The 19,190-nt window shown below is 34.3% G+C and overlaps 1 protein-coding gene across 1 annotated transcript; it reads right to left on the bottom strand.

Annotated features, from left to right (window-relative positions):
* Positions 1-785: 785 nt before the first annotated feature.
* On the bottom strand, positions 786-8,234 carry LOC120263205. Its single transcript, XM_039271082.1, has 5 exons — positions 8,119-8,234; positions 7,756-7,948; positions 1,786-1,969; positions 1,517-1,658; positions 786-824 (listed from the first exon to the last, which is right to left on the bottom strand). Exons 1-5 carry the CDS (start codon positions 8,232-8,234, stop codon positions 821-823), a joined length of 639 nt encoding a protein of 212 aa, XP_039127016.1. The 3' UTR covers positions 786-820.
* Between the last annotated feature and the right edge of the window lie 10,956 nt (positions 8,235-19,190).

The raw sequence follows: 19,190 nt of genomic DNA, 5'->3' as shown, positions 1-19,190 counted from the left end.
CAAAAAAATCTTTACAAAGACCGGATAATGAAATTAAAAAAACAAAAAAATCTTTCTTATATTCACATATCTGCTTAATTAAGTTAAGATCTATAGAAAGTTTTTCTGAAGGTTCCTCTTTGGGTAACACTAGCAACCGAAAACATATTGAATGGTCCAAGTTCATACCTGCATTCAAATTTTTAGATGAAATAACCTTTGAAATGGACAACCAGTTTAATTTGAACACCAGAAACAAAAGGCATCAGATAAGGTGACAAACCATTTTATACTCTAGGCCAATTCAAAAAAGAAAAGAAAACTATTGCTGGAATTCCAATCATCATATATCATATTTTTTTCATCAGTCAGAGCACAAAATAGCTAGGTTCCTCTAGCATCTGCGAAAAAATTACACATACGATGACTAAATGCAAGATAAATTCTTTTTAAAAGCCGACTTTAAGGTTCCTCTAGCAATGGAAACATCAAAGAAAAATCTAATTTATAATTTTGGTGTTCGAAAGTAAAATTATTATCATCTCCGATTGAAGGTAGAGAAGCGAAAGACATTCTTTTGGGGCATTAGAACCTGATATTAAAATCTATATAAAAAGGACATGTTTCATTCTATAAGCATGAACCGAACTAATAAATTGATGTCTATATGAGCAAACAATTAGGAAAAAGATTAGATGTTGTCCTTTGTTTCAATAAGCCGAGACGAGTTATCCTTGAGAGATGCACTAGGGAAGAAAATATAGAACATCACAGGTCCAGGTGTTTGCTTCCTCTTCTCCCAACAACCAATATGAAATTGTCTTGAGCTAGTGAGCTTCTCTCACCTGTGAATAATAGAATAAGAATACCACATGAGGAGAACTGAATAGCATGCATTATCTAATAAATTTTCTCACTATTGAAAATAGAATCTTGATGCAATATAAGTTTGAACTATGATATTCACAATGTATAATAGAAGAGCATTTAAGTTGTCAAAAATTTCACAGGTCATCTCAACCTTTTCAGTTTTTAGGGAAAATAGCACAAGCTATATGTCCTAGTTCATTCATTCTGTGCAAGTTTAATATTAGACAGAACAATAAAGGATGGAGTGCCTTCTTATTACCATGGTATCTTCCGTTCTTGATCAGGAAAACAGTTATTTCAAAATTCTTTATAAAAATCATAACACAGCCAAGGGTTGTAATCATATTTTTTTATCATACAATCCACGAATCAAAAAATAAAAGCAGTTAGTCGCCTGTGGCGAAGAGTAAAAGTTTAATTCAGTATGCAGCATACCTAAGCATATACACTAGGTGAAATTTGTACCATTATCACAAGGCGTAATAATGTTATTGTTCATATTGCAGTTGGTTAAAAAGTTGCAAAGCTTGAGATCTATTATAGAATCCCAAGTCCAAGTTAGACCAAGTATTAAAAGTAGATTAAAGGTTATTTAGGCTTGACAAGCCTCATTCTAAACAAATAAAAATTAGAATTTAGATAAGGTTTATAGATCAAATCTTATTACCTTTGAATAGTGGCAGTATCGATCATCAAAGAAGTGACCCAGCAGCGTACTTCGTTGACAAATAAATTCTTTAACCCATTCTTTGCCAGCGACAAAGGATCTCTAAATGCAGAATGGGTTTCCGAACCTTGAGTCTCTATTTCTTAAAGCAGCAGGAGCAGGATTTCACAAACAAAGATAAGATTGAGCAGTTTTACAATCCAATTTCCTAAAAGAAAAGCAATTGATCCACAATGGTAGAACAGTGAGGAGATTAGATCGATGGGTACCTTGAGGTAGGAGAGTTTCGTGTTGACGCCTGAATAAGGGCCTAGGATGTCGGCCGACAGTGAAACTCTCCGGAATGGGGCGATTTAGTAATGGAGAGATTGTGGTGGTCCAGGAGGTGACGGCGCGAAGGAGAAAGAGAGGAAAAGGGAGAAGGAGGGGAAAAAGAAAAGAGAAGTTGCAGCCCTAGCCTTTTAATGAGACTAAGGTTTATTCATTCTTTTTTAAAATTTATTTTTTTAATAAGATTTTATCATTTAATCCATCATTGAAAAATCTAATATAAGAAAAATAAATATAGGAGGTTTAAATTAACACTATATATTGCATTCATATTATATTTTCTTATAATTATAGAAAATAAAATAAATAAATATTTTATAGATGAACATTAAAAAATTTTATAATTTTCTTTTGATAAATTGATGTATTATAAATCTATAGTAACAATAATTAAAAATAAATTAATTTAGTAAAATGAAAAATTCAAAAAAAATAAAAAAAATTATATTACAATTACATGTATACTGTAATTTGGTATATATACAATAATTATATATATATCATAAATTAAAATTTATAATTATTATGAAAAAAATATTAAAATTAATAATTATCAAATTAATATTAGTACAAATAAGCGCAACATATTAAATCTTATTCTATTGGTAATTTGATGCTAATTTTGTCGCCAACATCCAAAACTAATGATGGAATATTTCCATTGCAAGGTTTCATAATGGAAATTTCCGTTGCTAAATTTCCGTTGCTATTCATTTAAATTCCATTGCTACTATTTAACATTCCATCGGTAATTTAACACAAATAAGTTGAACATATTAAATCTTACTCCGTCGGTAATCCGACACGACTTCCGTCGCCAAAATATACAAATAACAACAGAATATGTTCGTTGCAAGAGTATCACAACGGAAGTTCCCGGCAAATTTTACGCGGACAAATTTTAGCAACTAAATAACAACGGAACATATTCCGTTGCTATTCAATTTATTCCGTTGCTATGTCTTCAAATTCTGTTGGTAAGTTAAAAGAAATAAATTGAATCGATGAAGTTTTATTCCGTTGGTAATCCGATGCTAATTCCATCACCAAAGTCCACAAATGCCTATCACATGACTCGGTCTGAAAAAACATAAGAAAAACATTAGTATGTCGACTTTCTTAATGCACATTAGATACAAATATTTGCCAATTCTTTTATATTTAAAAAAATATTAATTTTTTTAATAAACTCATGATATATCTATTTTATTCATTATCTTTTTATTTTTCAAAATTAATCTTAATTTTTTTAAAAAAAAAAGAGAGAAATTTACCCATCCTTCTCCACATTAACAAGGGAAGGTATGGGGAAAGATGTAATTCCAATTAATAATTAAAAAATTGATAAAATAAAACTCCAAAGCTGTTAAACTTAAAATCATCCTAGTATTGATAAGATTGTATGATGATTAAATGTACAAGAAGGAGATTTTGTCCAATAATATTCACTAACACCTCTATGTAGTATTCTTGGAGTTAAGGGTGTATTTGAGCCGAGCCGTTCGTGAGCGGCTCGGTGTTCGGCTCGATAAGGGCTCATTCGTGTTTAGCTCATATTGTAAACGAGTCAAGCTTGAGCAGCCGAAAGCTCGGCTCATTTTGGCTCGCGAACACAGCTCGTGAATAAACTCGTTTATCAACTCAGTTGTGAGCTCGTTTATATATATATATATGTATATGTATGTATATTAAGGTGTATATGTGACTATGTCGTTGTTGTCAATTTCAGTCACACATATAGGGCTCTTAACTACTATTTAAAAGCTTAGCTCGTTAAAAGCTCATGTCAGCTAGTTCAATAAGTTAAATGAGCTCGTAAGATAAACAAGCCAAGCTTGAACACCACCAAGCTCACCTCATTAAATCTTTTGAACAACTTGTTTATTGTATAATTAAAAACTTGTTTATATTATCATTTCCAATTTTATTTGTAACAATCATTAATATAACCATTCATAGTGTCATGAACAAGCTTATTTATCGGATCGTTAATAATATCGAAAAAAATATATTTATAGATAGATAGTTACATCACAATGTTTATTTTGTTATTATTGTAATTATTTGTTAACTTATTTAATGAAGATTTTAACAAGCTTGAACTCAAACCTTAATGATTCAATAAATAAGCTTAAATTATTCTTTTAATCCTCAAACTCAAATCGAGTTGAGTCACACTTGATAATAATTCATTAAATAAGCTTTAAATGATACTTTACTAAATAAAAAAATAGAATATAAAAAAATAGTCAAGCCTTAATTAAGCTAATAAGCCAAGGTTAAGCTTTGAATTTTCTTAACAAGTTGTACTCGAGCATGAAGCTCGAAATAAGCTCGATTAGAGCTCGAGCTCGGTTAAAATAGTAACGAGCCAAGCTTGAACATGAAAAATGAAGCTCGAAGAAAGCTCGGCTCAAGCTCAAGCTCAATTAAATAGTAACGAGCCAAGCTTGAACAAGGCAAAGCTTGGCTCGGCTCGGCTCGGCTCGTTTACAACCCTACTTGGAGTACTTTGTGTAGAATACCTTGGAAAGAGATGAGTGTTGTTACAATGGGTGTTGTTTGAACTAGAATAGCTCAAGCCCAACATTGCTAGAACTTTAGTAAACCCAAATTTCTCTCTAATCAAACCCAAATTAAAAAAAAAAAGTCATAAAAGAGTTCAGGTACTTCATTACAGATGTCTTTTGCTTACTCTTCAAATAAATCTCTTGGATTTATGTTGGTACAAATTAGAAAATTCCTTTATTTTTATTTTCTCATATATATATATATATATATATATATTGCATATTGTTGTTGACATTTGTGTTATGTGATAAGGTTGCATACCTAAGTTTGTTGTACTCTGATGATAAAAGGGAGCCCACAAATTCTTGAAGAGAGGAGACGGAATTGGTCTCAGCAATTAGGATAGTGCTCTACACACTGATCGAATTCCTAATTTGAAATTTTTTTTACTTTTATTTACTGTTTTGATTAAGTTAGTGTTAGTTCCGCCGATGTGGTTTGTGGTTTAAAGAACACTCAAAACACTCAAAGAACAATCACACAAACCAAGCAAGAAGGAGACACACAAGATTGGTAACCCATTTCGGTGTCCACTAGCCTACGTCTGGAGGGCCAAGCCCGGAGATAAACAATCCACTAATAGAGGTGAAAATATATGAGTACAAACACTTGTCACTCACTCTCTCAACAATAAAGATCACTACCCTCTCTAGATTGTCTAATGCTCACACACTCTCCTCCACAAGTCACACTTACAATCTATGAGCAAGGTAGCTTATATAGACGCCTCAACGTCCCAAATATAGCGTATACCTCTTTTAGAATACCTGCGGCTACTAATTTAAAAACCTTCCGAAATTAGTTGTTGCAACTCCTGTTGTAACATAGGTTGCAACATGGCCCTGACTGCTGACTTGACAATGTTCTGGTTACATTGTGGATGACCTCAAGACCCATCAATCTCCAGATCATGCTTAGTTTGAGTCGATGTAGCCAAATCTCCTGATCCTGACTGCCAGCAACTAGCCTACCTCCTCAGTTCCTCATCACGCACTCCTCTTGCAAGGGGCGCACGTCCTTGTGCGTCTTCATGGAACTTGCCAAACTTGATCTTCAACCTTCCAAGTTTGGTCTTCAAAGATTCTCCAAACTTGATCTTCAATTCACTAAAGTTTGATTCTCAAATCTTGCTGATAATGATCTTCAATCATTCTCATCAAGGATTCTTCAAATCATATCTTCAATTAGCCTTCATTCATACCATTGATAGATATTTCTTCAATTAAGCTCCATCCATATTTAGTCTTCAATCGCATCTCATAAATATGGTCTTGATATGATCTTGTCTTCAAGTTGTAACATGTTACCAAAAATAACTCCACCAAGATCTTCAAGATATTTGCCTCAAAATTATAGACAAACTAAAAATAGCTCCACCAATATTTTCAAGATAGTTTGCCTTGCAACCCAAGACTCCTTGTCATGTCACCATGCCTTGTCATGTCATCAATTATGCCACATCACCTTGACTATGTGTCAAATAATGGCAAAAATAGTACGGTTGCACTAACAATCTCCCCCTTTGGCATAATTTGACACAACTACTTTTGCACCCAGACTGACTCCTATTACAACATCATGTTACAACTCGACTGAGACATAGAATTTACAAACTAAAGAAGATCATCTATTTGCTTACAAAATATATGATAACATTGCAACTAGTGATGTACAAATTAAGCACAAACAAATACACCCAATCGGTTTGGAACTCTTGCACTGGACAACTTCTCCCTTTTTGTGTCTAAATTGATGCCAAAGTCTTCATTGGTTTTTGTAAGACTTGTTATAACTTGTTCTACAACTCCCCTATCTTCAGAATTCCTGGTCATCAGCTCCTCCTGTCTTCAGAACTCCTTCTTCCTGCTGCAAATGACATTAGTAAACTATAGCAGATGCAGGTCGTTTGTAGTCCCCACTAGGGATTAAAATTGGCAAAGGCCAATTTCACCCCTCAACTTTTTGAATCTTGTAGCATCAAGGGGTTTGGTAAAAATGTCCGCCAATTATTTTTATGTTGCAACATAATCAATAACAACTGTTTTGTTCTCTGCTAAATCTCGTATAAAGTGGTGTCGAAGATTAATATGTTTGGTACGAGAATGTTGGACTAGATTCTTGGAGATATCAATTGTACTTTTGTTGTCACAAAATATAGTCAATAGCCCTTGTTGTAAGCCATAGTCCTCAAGTATTTGCTTCATCCACACTAATTGTGTACAACAACTTCCTGCTGCTATGTATTCAGCCTCAATAGTAGAGAGGGAAATAGAAATTTGCTTCTTGCTATACCATGTGACCAAGTTGTTACCAAGGTAGAAACATCCTCCTGAGGTGCTTTTTCTATCATCAATGTTTCCTGCCCAATATGCATCACTATAACCCGCAAGATGTGAGTTGGATTCTTTTGAATACCAAATTCCATATTCTATAGTACCATGAACATATCTGATGATACGTTTAACAGCTTTCAAATGAGACTCCTTCGATGTTGCTTAATATCTTGCACAAACTCCAACACTGAAAGAGATGTCTGGCCTGCTGGCTGTGAGATAGAGTAAGCTTCCAATCATGCTTCTATAGAGACTTCAGTCTACATCTTTTCCATGCTCATCTTTTGTCAACTTTTGATTCACACTCATGGGTGTTCTCATGTGTGTTCTCATGTGTCTAGCCTTTTCCAAGCCAAATCTTTTCACCAAGTTCTGTGCATACTTGGTTTGAGAAATGAAAATTCCTTCTTTGCATTTTTTGATTTGGAAACCCAAAAAGTAGTTTAGTTCACCTACCATGCTCATTTTAAACTCTTCTTGCATTAGATGAACAAACTCATCCACTTGCTTTTGTGATGTTGAACCAAATATGATATCATCAACATATATTTGTGCCACCATAAGATCTGATTTGGACTTCTTTATGAATAAAGTGTTGTCTACTGCCCCTCTTTGGTAGCCCTTTTCAAGTAAGAATTTTGTAAGCCTTTCATACCAAGCCCGAGGAGCTTGCTTCAAGCTATAGAGAGCCTTTTTCAATTTGAACACATGATCTGAATGTTGAGGATCTTCAAAACCTTTTGGTTACTCCACAAAAACTTCTTCACTTATAACTCCATTTAGAAAAGCACTCTTGACATCCATTTGATGTAGCTTGAACCCCATACAACATGCTACTGCTAACAATAATCTGATGGATTCCAAGTGTGCAACTGGTGCAAATGTTTCATCAAAGTGAACTCCTTCAACTTGAGTATATCCTTGAGCCACTAGTCTTGCTTTATTTCTGGTGATGTTGCCTTTGTCATCAATCTTGTTCTTGAAAATCCACTTGGTTCCAATAACATTCACATCCTTTGTCCTTGGGACCAATGTCCACGCATCATTTCGAACAAACTGATTCAATTCTTCTTGCATTGCAGCCATCCAGTATTCATCAACTAAAGCTTCTTTGATATTCTTTGGTTCAATAAGAGAGATGTAACATGTGTAGCCGTCCAATTCTCGATAATCAATTCTTTGAGTGCTTCTGGTTCTCCTTCCTTCAATCACATTACCAATCACATTCTGAATAGGGTGATTCTTCTTTATTATTAAGGATGGTTCAAGAATGTTGTCTTTATTATCTTCTTCATTGTCAATTTATTTTTTATCTAATTCTGAGATGATTTCGCTTATTGTAACTTCAGTTGCAACATCAGTTATAACCTGTTGTCTGTCTGAATCCTGACCGGAATCCTGAGCAGTTTCTGTTGTTGTAGTTGGTGTCGTAACCTATGTTGCAACTTCTTGTTCTGCCTGTAACTCTTCATCTGTTGATTCATGATTCTGAGTGATAGGCTTGTTTGGCTCACTTGATGCACCTTGAGTCTCCATATCAAAGAAATCATCAACAACAACATTAATAGTTTCCATCATCTTTTTGGTTCTTGAATTGAACACCCGATAGGCTCTACTAGTAGTTGAATATCCCATGAATAATCCTTCATCACTTTTCTTGTTAAACTTTCCCAGCTGATCTCTATCATTCAGAATGTAACATTTGCTTCCAAAGATGTGAAAGTATTTGAGATTTGGCCTTTTACCTCTCCAAATTTCATACGGTGTCATGTTGGTTGAAGGCCGAATGTACACTCTATTAATGATGTAGCATGCTGTATTGATTACTTCCGCCCAAAACTTTGTAGAGAGTTTCTTGGAATTCAACATAATGCGAGCCATCTCTTGGAGAGTGCGATTCTTCCTTTCTACCACACCGTTTTGTTAAGGAGTTTTTGGAGCTGAAAATTCATGACGAATCCCATGTTCTCTACTAAATTCTACAAACTGAGCATTTTCAAATTCTCTTCCATGATCACTTCTGATTCTGACAATCTTCCCAATTTGACACTCTTTCTCATTTTGAAGTTACATGCATAACTTCTTGAAGGCTCCAAAAGTATCTGATTTCTCCTTGAGGAAGTCCACCAAGGTGTACCTGGAATAGTCATCAACACACATGAATACATATCTTTTACCTGACAAGCTTTCTGTCTGTGTGGATCCAATGAGATCCATATGCAAGAGTTCTAGCACTCTCGTTATACCAATGTCTTGCACCACTTTGTGAGAAGCATGACTTTGCTTTCCCAGTTTAAAAGGTCCACATACACCATCTCCCTTTTTCGTGAGCTTGGGCATTCCCTTAAAAGCTTTCATTTCTGTAATCTTCATCAGGTTTTGGAAGTTCAGATGTCCAAGCTTCTGATGCCAAATTTCAGTGATGTTGCAAGATGTGTTATAACAGACTTCCAATTTCTCTAGCAAATAGCAATTGTCTGAAGATTTTTAACCAGTTAAAACACACTGACCAGCTTCATCATAGACCACACATCTGTCATGAGTAAATTTTACCACCAGATTTCAATCACATAATTGACTTATACTCAGAAGATTTGCCTTCAGTCCTTCTACATGCAGAATGTTTTTCAGTCTTGGATACCCAAGAACCATCAATGTTCCTTTTCCAACTACTTGACCTTTCTGACCATCACCAAAAGTTATATGCCCAATTGGACATTCTTTGGTCAAAAAACCTTTGTCATGTCATATGTTTTGAACAACCACTGTCAAAATATCAGTTATCTTTTGAGAATTTTTTCATTGAAGAGTATCCCACTAGATCTTCTTTTCTGACCCATATCTTCTTGCTTTCTTTCTTCTTTTCTCTGGTATATGGTGTATGCTTCTTATGTTTGCCTTCTTTTATATCTTTCTTCATCTTCCAACATCTTGGATGAATGTGCCTTTTGACACCACAGTAATGACATGTAGAAATCCATTTCTTTGCTTTTCCAAATACTCTATCATTCTTCATATTTTCCTTCAGTTGGTAGCACTCAGGTCTTATATGGCCTCTTTTTCCACAATGAAAGCATATTGGGACTTGTCTTCTATGTCATCTCTTCTTCTTATTATACTTCTCTTATTTATTTTCTTGAGCATTTGATAGAACGCAACCTGCTTCAACTTTGCTTTTCTTGCTTCCTGATGTCTCTTTTATATGGTGTTGCGTCACACTTGTTTGAAAATTTACCTCCTAAATCTTGGCTTTTCCTTTGTTCAAGTTGTTCATGAGCTTTTCAGCATTATTCAGCTTTTCTTGACATTTTTTCAATTCTTTTGCAAGTTTTTTGTTTTGTACAAATATTTTGTCAAGTTTATTTATCATGAGTTCATACCCATGCAGAAGATCTATTTCAGTAATCTCTTCACAAATAGTTTCTCCAGATGTTGCAATTGATGTTGTAACTGGACTTGCAAAAGCACTGAAATTTCTGAAACCTTTAACATTTTTTAGCACAGCATGTAAAGAAGTATGATTGTTGATTGCATCATCAGCTTTGTCTTTTTTCTGGATTTTTCTGAAATATCTACACAATTCCCTGGTTAAAAGGGCAATGTCTTCTTCTTCTTCTTTGTCTTCAGTCTGTTGTAACTCTTTTGGGCTTGTTGCTTTAGCTTTCAAAGATATATCTTCTTCTCTTCTACATGGATTCAAATTCATCTCATAGGCTTGTAGAGATCCCATCAACTCATCAAGTCTCATGGTTGTGATATCTTTTGCTTCTTCTATTACAGCAACTTTAGCATCGAATCTCCTTGGAAGCGAACTAAGAGTCTTCCATACTAGCTTCTTATCCGAGTACTCCTTGCCGAGCTGGTAGGCTTGATTTGCTATGTCCATCAATTTGGCATTGAACACGGCTATCGTCTCATCTTCTCCCATCCTGAGATTCTCGAACATGGTTGTCAACATTTAGAGTTTAGATTCTCTTACCAAGTTGGTGCCTTCATGAATTGTTTGAAGAATCCCCCAAGCTTTCTTGGCACAATCACAGGTTGTAACATACTTGAACTGGTTCTCATCTACACCTCCGAAAATAGCATTGAGTGCTTTCCCATTGGCATTTGCTTTGAGCATATCTCCGGAATTCCAGTTACTCTTCATCTTCACGGTCTCGTTCACGTTTTCATCAACTTCTATTGAGGAAGACCATCCTTCTTCCACGGCTATCCATGCACTCTCATCAAGAGATTTGATGAAAGCCTTCATGCGTGCCTTCCAATAAGGATAATTTTATCCATCCAGTAACGGTGGTCGTGTGACGGGTACTCCTTCTTTTCTGGCTATCAGTGGAACTTGTTAGGACCTCGCCGACTTTGAAACCAAAGCGAATACAGCGACCAAGGCTTTAATACCACTTGTTAGTTCCTCCGATATGGTTTGTGGTTTAAAGAACACTCAAAACACTCAAAGAACAATCACACAAACCAAGCAAGAAGGAGACACACAAGATTGGTAACCCAGTTCGGCGTCCATTAGCCTATGTCTGGGGGACCAAGCCCGGAGATAAATAATCCACTAATAAAGGTGAAAATACATGAGTACAAACACTTGTCACTCACTCTCTCAATAATAAAGATCACTACTCTCTCTAGATTGTCTAGTGCTCACACACTCTCCTCCACGAGTCACACTTACAATCTACGAGCAAGGTAGCTTATATAGACGCCTCAACGTCCCAAATATAGCGTATACCTCTTTTAGAATCTCCGCGGCTACTAATTTAAAAACCTTCCAAAATTAGCTGTTGCAACTCCTGTTGTAACATAAGTTGCAACATGGCCCTAAGTGATGACTTGACTGAGTTCTGGTTACGTTGCGGATGACCTCAAGACCCATCAACCTCCCGGTCATGCTTAGTTCGAGTCGATGCAGCCAAATCTCCCGATCCCGACTACCGGCAACTAGCCTACCTCCTCAGTTCCTCATCACGCAGTCCTCTCGCAAGGGGTACACGTCCTTGTGTGTCTTCATGGAACTTTCCAAACTTGATCTTCAACCTTCCAAGTTTGGTCTTCAAAGATTCTCCAAACTTGATCTTCAATTCACTAAAGTTTGGTTCTCAAATCTTGCCGATAATGATCTTCAATCATTCTCATCAAGGATTCTTCAAATCATATCTTTAATTAGCCTTCATTCATACCATTGATAGATATTTCTTCAATTAAGCTTCATCCATATTTAGTCTTCAATCGCATCTCATAAATATGGTCTTGATATGATCTTGTCTTCAAGTTGTAACATGTTACCAAAAATAACTCCACCAAGATCTTCAAGATATTTGCCTCCAAATTATAGACAAACTAAAAATAGTTCCACCAATATCATCAAGATAGTTTGTCTTGCAACCCAAGACTCCTTCTCATATCACCATACCTTGCCATATCATCAATTATGCCACGTCACCTTGACTATGTGTCAAATCATGCCAAAAATAGTGAGATTGCACTACCAGTTAGTTGCATACAATAATTGATATTATCTTATAGCATGAGCCATTATTGTTAAAGTTGAAGTGTTGATCTCCATCAATAATGAAGGCATTAACACCAAAACGAATACCAAAACATCAAGGTTAATTTGTCATTTTTAAAACACAAAAGAAAGACACTTTTATGAACTATATGAATGGGGGAGTGAGCCCCTAAGTATAGGAATCATTAACCCCATTCTCCTGTTCCTATGTTTAGCCAACACATGAACAAGAATCAAATTAAAACTAAGGGGGCTGGGGGAATGAAATGGTAAATGGCTATTTTACCTTTGTCTTTAATTATTTAACATGAATAATTATAGTGGATTTTTTAATTAAAATATTTTATTATAAAAATCAAAGTACATAGTAATTAACATGAATTATTTAACTAAAATATTTATTATAATAATTAACATAAGTGAATTAAGCATCACTCACTATTTAAAATGCCCTTTATTTGTATAGGGACATCACTTTTTATTATTTTACTTTTTTTTCATTCCCAATTTTAAATCTTTCCAATTAAACACATTTTTGCTCTATTCCCATTCTTCTATTTCCATTTACTATTCCTTCCATTCCTATTTTTATTTAATGAATTAACATCACCTTAGATTGTTAATTTGTTAAGTGATTTAATAAGATGAATTACATGTAATTTATAGTAATTATAAGGTTTAGATATATTCAGTCTAACTAGTAACTGTAGGAATATGCAGAAAATTATGTAGGATTATGCATAAATTGGTATATTAAGCATAGTCATAAGCAGAGAAAGAGAAAGGCAAGTCTGCAGAAACTAGCATCAAAAGGAGTTAACTTCATTTCTCTTTTTTAGAATATATATATGTACAAGTTAATATAAGCAGTGTACTTACTACAAACAATCATCAGTCTAATTAGACTTATGATTACTATTCCTAAATATCTCACTCCAACACTCCCCCTCAAGTTGGTGTGTGTATATCATACATGCCTAACTTGTCAAGTGAGTTGTAAAAGGTTTTAGTTGGCACAACCTTTGTGAGGATATCATCAAGTTGATATTTGGACTTCACAAATGGAAACCGTATCACTTTATCTTTCAATATTTTGTTTGACAAAGTGTCAAGCGATCATGTTGAATTGGATTGTGACTAATATCAATAGCAAGGTTTTAGTTAAATTCATTTCTGACTTTGGAGAATAGCCAATCTCAGTCATCAATCTTTTAATGCCACAACAGTTCACATACACCCTTTACACTAGACATTACCACAACCTTTTGCATTTTACTTCTCCAAGTGACTAAATTGCCACCAACAAAGGTGAAATAGCCCAAAGTTGATCTTTGATCAATAGTATCTCTAGCCTAATTAATCAACTTTAGTGTACCCATCAACTCTAAGATGATTGTTCTTGGAAAAAAAGAGGCCTTTCTCAGGAGAACCTTTCAAATATCGAAGGATCCACATAACATCTTCCATATGTTGATTAGTAGGGTCATGCATGAATTTGCCAACCACTACAAAAGCATAAGAAATGTCAAGGCGATATGAGACAAATAGATCGGGCTTTCCAACTAACCTTTGATACCTTTCTTTCTTAGTTGGCTTCTGATTTGGATATTCTCAATTCTAAGGCTTTGGACAATTGGTGTGTTAGCAAGTTTGCAATCTAGCAATCTAACTTCAGCTAACAAGTCAAGTATATACTTGCATTGAGATAGGAAAATTCCTTGTGCTGACCTTGCCACTTCAATTCCCAGAAAATATTTGAGATTTCTAGTTCTTTATCTCAAATTCAACTGCTAATTGGTCTTGCAACATAGAAATCTCCTCTTCATCATCACCAGTGATGATCATATCATCAACATAGATTACCAAAGTTGTTACCTTCCCAAGCAAATATTTTAAGAATAAAGTATGATCTGCATTACTTTGCTGCAAGGACGGAGCAAAAAATTCTAAGGAGAGAGAGAGAGAGAGAAGGGGGGGAATTATAGACCTTAAAAAAAATTCAATTAACAAAAGTTTAACAAATTAAAAATTTTAAAAAAATAGTAAATATAATATTTTAAAATATATAAAAAATACTACTAATGATTACGGGGATGAAGCTCAATCCTCTTATTTTGCATGTTTAAAAAATATTACAAAATTATTTCTTCATCCATTTTAGTAAATATTTCTCACTCAATATTTTATGTTATTATTATTATTTTTTTTTGAATTGTTCATGAAAGTGATTTATATCTTTATTTAAATTTAAGATTTTACTAATTTCAAGAAAATTATAGACCTCAAAAAAATTCAATTAACAAAATTTTAACAAATTAAAAATTTTAAAAAATATATTAAATATAATATTTTAAAATATAAAAAAATACTACTAATAATTACGAGGTGAAGCTGAATCCTATTATTTTGCTTGTTTAAAAACCATTACAAAATTATTTCTACATCCATTTTAGTAAATATTTCTCACTCAATATTTTATGATTATTATTATTATTATTATTATTATTATTATTATTATTATTATTATTATTATTTTTTTGAATTGTTCATGAAAGTGATTTATATATATATATTTAAATTTAAGATTTTACTAATTTAAAAAAATTATAGACCTTACAAAAAAATTTAAATTAATTTAACAAATTAAAATTTTTTAAAAATATAGTAAATATAATATTTTAAAATAAAAAAATTTTACTAATGATTACGAGGTGAAGCTGAATCCTCTTATATTGCATGTTTAAAAAACATTACAAAATTATTTCTTCATCCATTTTTAGTAAATATTTCTCACTCAATATTTTATGTTATTATTATTATTATTATTATTATTATTATTTGTTCAGAATGTGATTTATATCTTTATTTAAATTTAAGATTTTACTAATTTATAGATAAAGTCTATTTCATATCTTTGATTTAAAATTAATTATATATTTTTTTTAACTGATAAACTCCTTATTTATTTATTTATTACTAAATCATCAATTTTTTGCTTTTTAATATTCATCAAATCCCTAAATCAATCAAAATCTCACAAATAAGAAAATAATAGTAAACAAACAAAATCACTCAACAAAAATTATCACATCCTCCAATAGATCGGAGTTTCGCCTAATTAAGAGATAAGAAAAATCAAATCTTTACCGAAAATGTTAGAAATAATAGGGCTTCACCAAAGATATCGGAAGAGAAAACAGAGGAATTATAAGAGGTTATTCTTGATTTTGCATTTCATGAGGTTCCAAGAATTTTTTTATTAAGGTTATGAGAATTTATAATATATTGATATATTTCTATTTCTTTATGTTTATAATCTTGTCAATTATGCTCCTCGAAACTTGCCATTCCCCAGGTTTTTATTTCTCATTAACCTAAATATCAAATTGGCTTCCAAACACCAATAATGTAAAGTGGATCTAGTTCCGTTAGCACGAGCATGCTCTTGTCACACCTAGGAGGTGAGGGAGGGCTGATGAGGAGTGCGCAAGGAAAGGAGGAGGCACGAAGAGGCCGGGTCAATGAACCCGCCGACGACGCCGCGGGGGGAGGGAGGCAAGGGAGGGAAGATGAGGAGGGCGCAAAGGGAGGAGGAGGCACGAGGAGACGGGGTCAATGAACCCGCCTGCGACACGAGATAGGGGCGGGCAGCCGCCCCTTTGCCTCCTCCCTTGCTTTGCTGATAACCATACTTTCTCATATCCAGGAGCACCAGGTGATTGCTTTAGTCCATAAAATGTTTTTTTTAACTTGCACATGACATCTCTATTTGGTAAAGTAGTATATCTAGGTGGAATGTCCATATACACCTTTTCATTAAGATCATCATGCAAGAAATTAAAGTATTTTTCTTACATCAAACTAATGTAAAGGCCAACCTAAGTTAGTTGCAAGAGACACCAAAACTCTAACTGCATTCAGTTTTGCCACTGGTGAGAATGTCTCCAGATAATCAATGCCATATGTTTGTGTGTACCCTTTAGCAACTGACCACACCTTATGCCTATCAATTAACCGATTTGCTTTATATTTGATTGAGAAGACCCATTTACAACCCACAGTTCTTTTCCCTTCTGATAGTAGGACTAAGGTCTGTTTGTCTGCAATGCCAACATTTCATCCTCAATGGCTCGAGTCCACTTAGGATCCATAAAAGAATTATGAACACTCTATGGAATATTGTTGGTTGACACATTATGCATAAAGGCTTCTTGAGATTTAGATAGTATGTGAGTAGACATATAATTAGCAATGGAGTATTTAGCTCCTTTTCCTTGAGATTTTGAGGAGTATCTACTTGGTGGCTTGCCACAGTTAGACCTGTCAGGTATCACATTTCTAATGGTGGTATTTAAATCAATAGTAGATGAAGGAGTAGGAAAGGTAATGACCTCAAGAATATTCACAGGAGGAGAATGATCGGGTGCCGAAGGAGGAGGGATTATACACACTGCATCAATTTTGCCAGATCTATTAAAAGCATCATCATCACTTGAGGCATTTGTATCTTCAGCTAGAGGCACATCATTGTTATAATCATTAGATGTAGGTAAATCCACTATTGTTAAGTTGGTGATGGAATTCAAATCTACGTCGACTATATCTTTACTTGACCCTGATGGCCTTGCTAGTCCTGACCAATTATGCTCTTCCTTATTTCTTACCTTTCCTTGAGATGAAAAATACACTTCTAACTTTAAGATTGTAACATCCATTGTTTCACACATCTTCTTGGTATTTGGATCATAACACCGATAACCCTTCTTGTGTACGGTATACCCCAAGAAAATACATCGAACAACACAAGGATCTAACTTTCTACATTAATTCTTATGTAAATACACAAAGGCCACCCAACCAAATACTCGTGCTGGAATCATTAGCATTGACGGTAAAGAAACATAATTAGATAAGGCTAGAAGTGGAGTTTTGAAAGCCTATTGCTTTTGAAGGCAACCTATTCAGCAAGTAAACTTCTGTGGAGACTGCATCAGGCCAATACTGATATGGAAAATTTGCACCACTTAGTATAGCACATGCAGTTTCTAATATATGCCGATTTTTTTCTCCACCACTCCATTTTGTTGTGGTTTTTGGGCAAATGATATTTCACGTATGAGGCCATTGGTCTTGAAGAAATCATGTAATAATTGATTATCATACTCGTTGCCATTATCAGATCGGAGAATCTTGATTGTAGCTAGAACTGTGTATGAATCATAAAGGAAAAAGATTTAAACACATATAATGCTTCATTCTTATGCTTTAATAAATACAACCAAGTCATCTGAGTACAATCATCAAGAAATGTTACAAACCAATGAATACCGTCTAGATGAAGTAATCGGTGTAGGTCCCCTGACATCAGAGTGCACCAAAGCAAAGGGAGTATTGCATTTATAAGAGCTGGATGGATATAGAACTTGATAACTTTTAGCCAGAATGCAAGTCTCACATTTCATTTCAGCCATATTAGTACTAGAAACCAAACTAGGAAACAAGTGCTTCATGTACCCAAAATGATGGATGCCCCTAATCGCAGATGCCATAATTGTATCTCTTGCTCTTCGGCATTATCAATGCTTCTCGTTTGATTTTCTTTAGCTGAACTAAATTCATCCATGTAATAAAAACCCCCTCTCCTAGTACCACAACCTATTATTTCCTCGATGAACATATCATGAAGAAGACAAAATGTTGGATACATTAGTACTACACAATTTAGATCAATAGTTATTTGACTCACTGATAGTAACTTGTTTGATAAAGAAGAAATTAACAAAGTATTAGGGGAGAGAAAGATGATCTTAAGATGATAGTTCTAGCCCTTATAACCAAATATTGAACACCATTGGCATTTGACATCATCAATTGTGTCGGTAAAGTGACAAGTGAAAAATCATTAGGGTTATAGGTCATATGATCTGTATCTTCGGAATCAATGATCCATCCACCATTACTTCAATGAGAAACATAATTATCTTGATATTGATGGATTGTTGAGGTACTAATTGAGGAATCTGAAGACACATTTGCTATATTAAGAACTCTAGCTGAAGCCACAGAAATAGAAACCGTTGAAAGCTACATGCCCACTTATCAGCAGCATTAGTTCGATTAGCTTGTCGGGTTTGTCCTTTCCATACCTGCTACCAAGACAGATATCCATGTAGCTTGAAATAAGTACTACACATATGCCTCTTGTTCCCATAATAAGTGCAACCATCTTCTTAAATTGACACTTTGTGTTGAGGTAGTAAGGTTAGCCCATTTTTTATTTCTTTGGAAACCATGACAGAGTCAATTGGGTTGTCTCCCCTACTAACATGACTAATTATCTACTATTTTCATGTTAGACATAAGCATATGCCTCTTCAATCATTGGGAATGGCTTTAATTGCAGCACATCACTTCGAATCTCATCCAATAGGTCATCTAACCCATTAAGATATACATATACCCTCTCTTCCTGTATGAGTGAGTTGTACTTCCTAATGTCAGAATCACACTCCATTAGATGTGGTCCACAAAAGAAGATTTCTCTCTACAAACCTTTGAAGATCATTGAAATATTTCTCAATCGGTCCCCTGGCTTGTCTTATCCTTGTCACTCTCCGTTATAGATCATACAACTGAGATGTATATGTCCCATCAAAGTCAGTTGCTGCAATGGCATCCCATACAGCTTTTGTGATTGGAAAACAGAATGAGTTTGCAATTAAAGATGAATCCATGTTGTTTATCAACCACCCTTTTACAATTGTGTCTTCAGTTTTCCACTTTCGATATGCTAGATCCGTCATTTGAGGGTGAGGAAAGTCACCATTTATATATCCTAACTTGTCCTTGCCAGAGATGTACATCTCGACAACTTGAGACTATAAATCATAATTTGTGTCATCTAATTTGATGCCAATTT

This window comes from Dioscorea cayenensis, chromosome 6, assembly GCF_009730915.1.
Source record: "Dioscorea cayenensis subsp. rotundata cultivar TDr96_F1 chromosome 6, TDr96_F1_v2_PseudoChromosome.rev07_lg8_w22 25.fasta, whole genome shotgun sequence".
Classification (NCBI taxonomy): Eukaryota; Viridiplantae; Streptophyta; class Magnoliopsida; order Dioscoreales; family Dioscoreaceae; genus Dioscorea; species Dioscorea cayenensis.
The sequence above is the reverse complement of the archived record's forward strand: the minus strand, read 5'-3'. Positions and strand labels throughout refer to the sequence as shown.

Coding starts and splice junctions, on each gene's coding strand:
- LOC120263205 (XM_039271082.1), bottom strand. CDS start 8,234: ATGAATCAACAGATGAAGAGTTACAGGCAGAACAAGAAGTTGCAACAT. Junction 1,970..7,755: donor CAAGGACAAAGGATGTGAAT/GTTATTGGAACC, acceptor TTAAAAGGCTAG/GGCTGCAACTTCTCTTTTCT. Junction 1,659..1,785: donor CGAAACTCTCCTACCTCAAG/GTACCCATCGAT, acceptor TGCTGCTTTAAG/AAATAGAGACTCAAGGTTCG.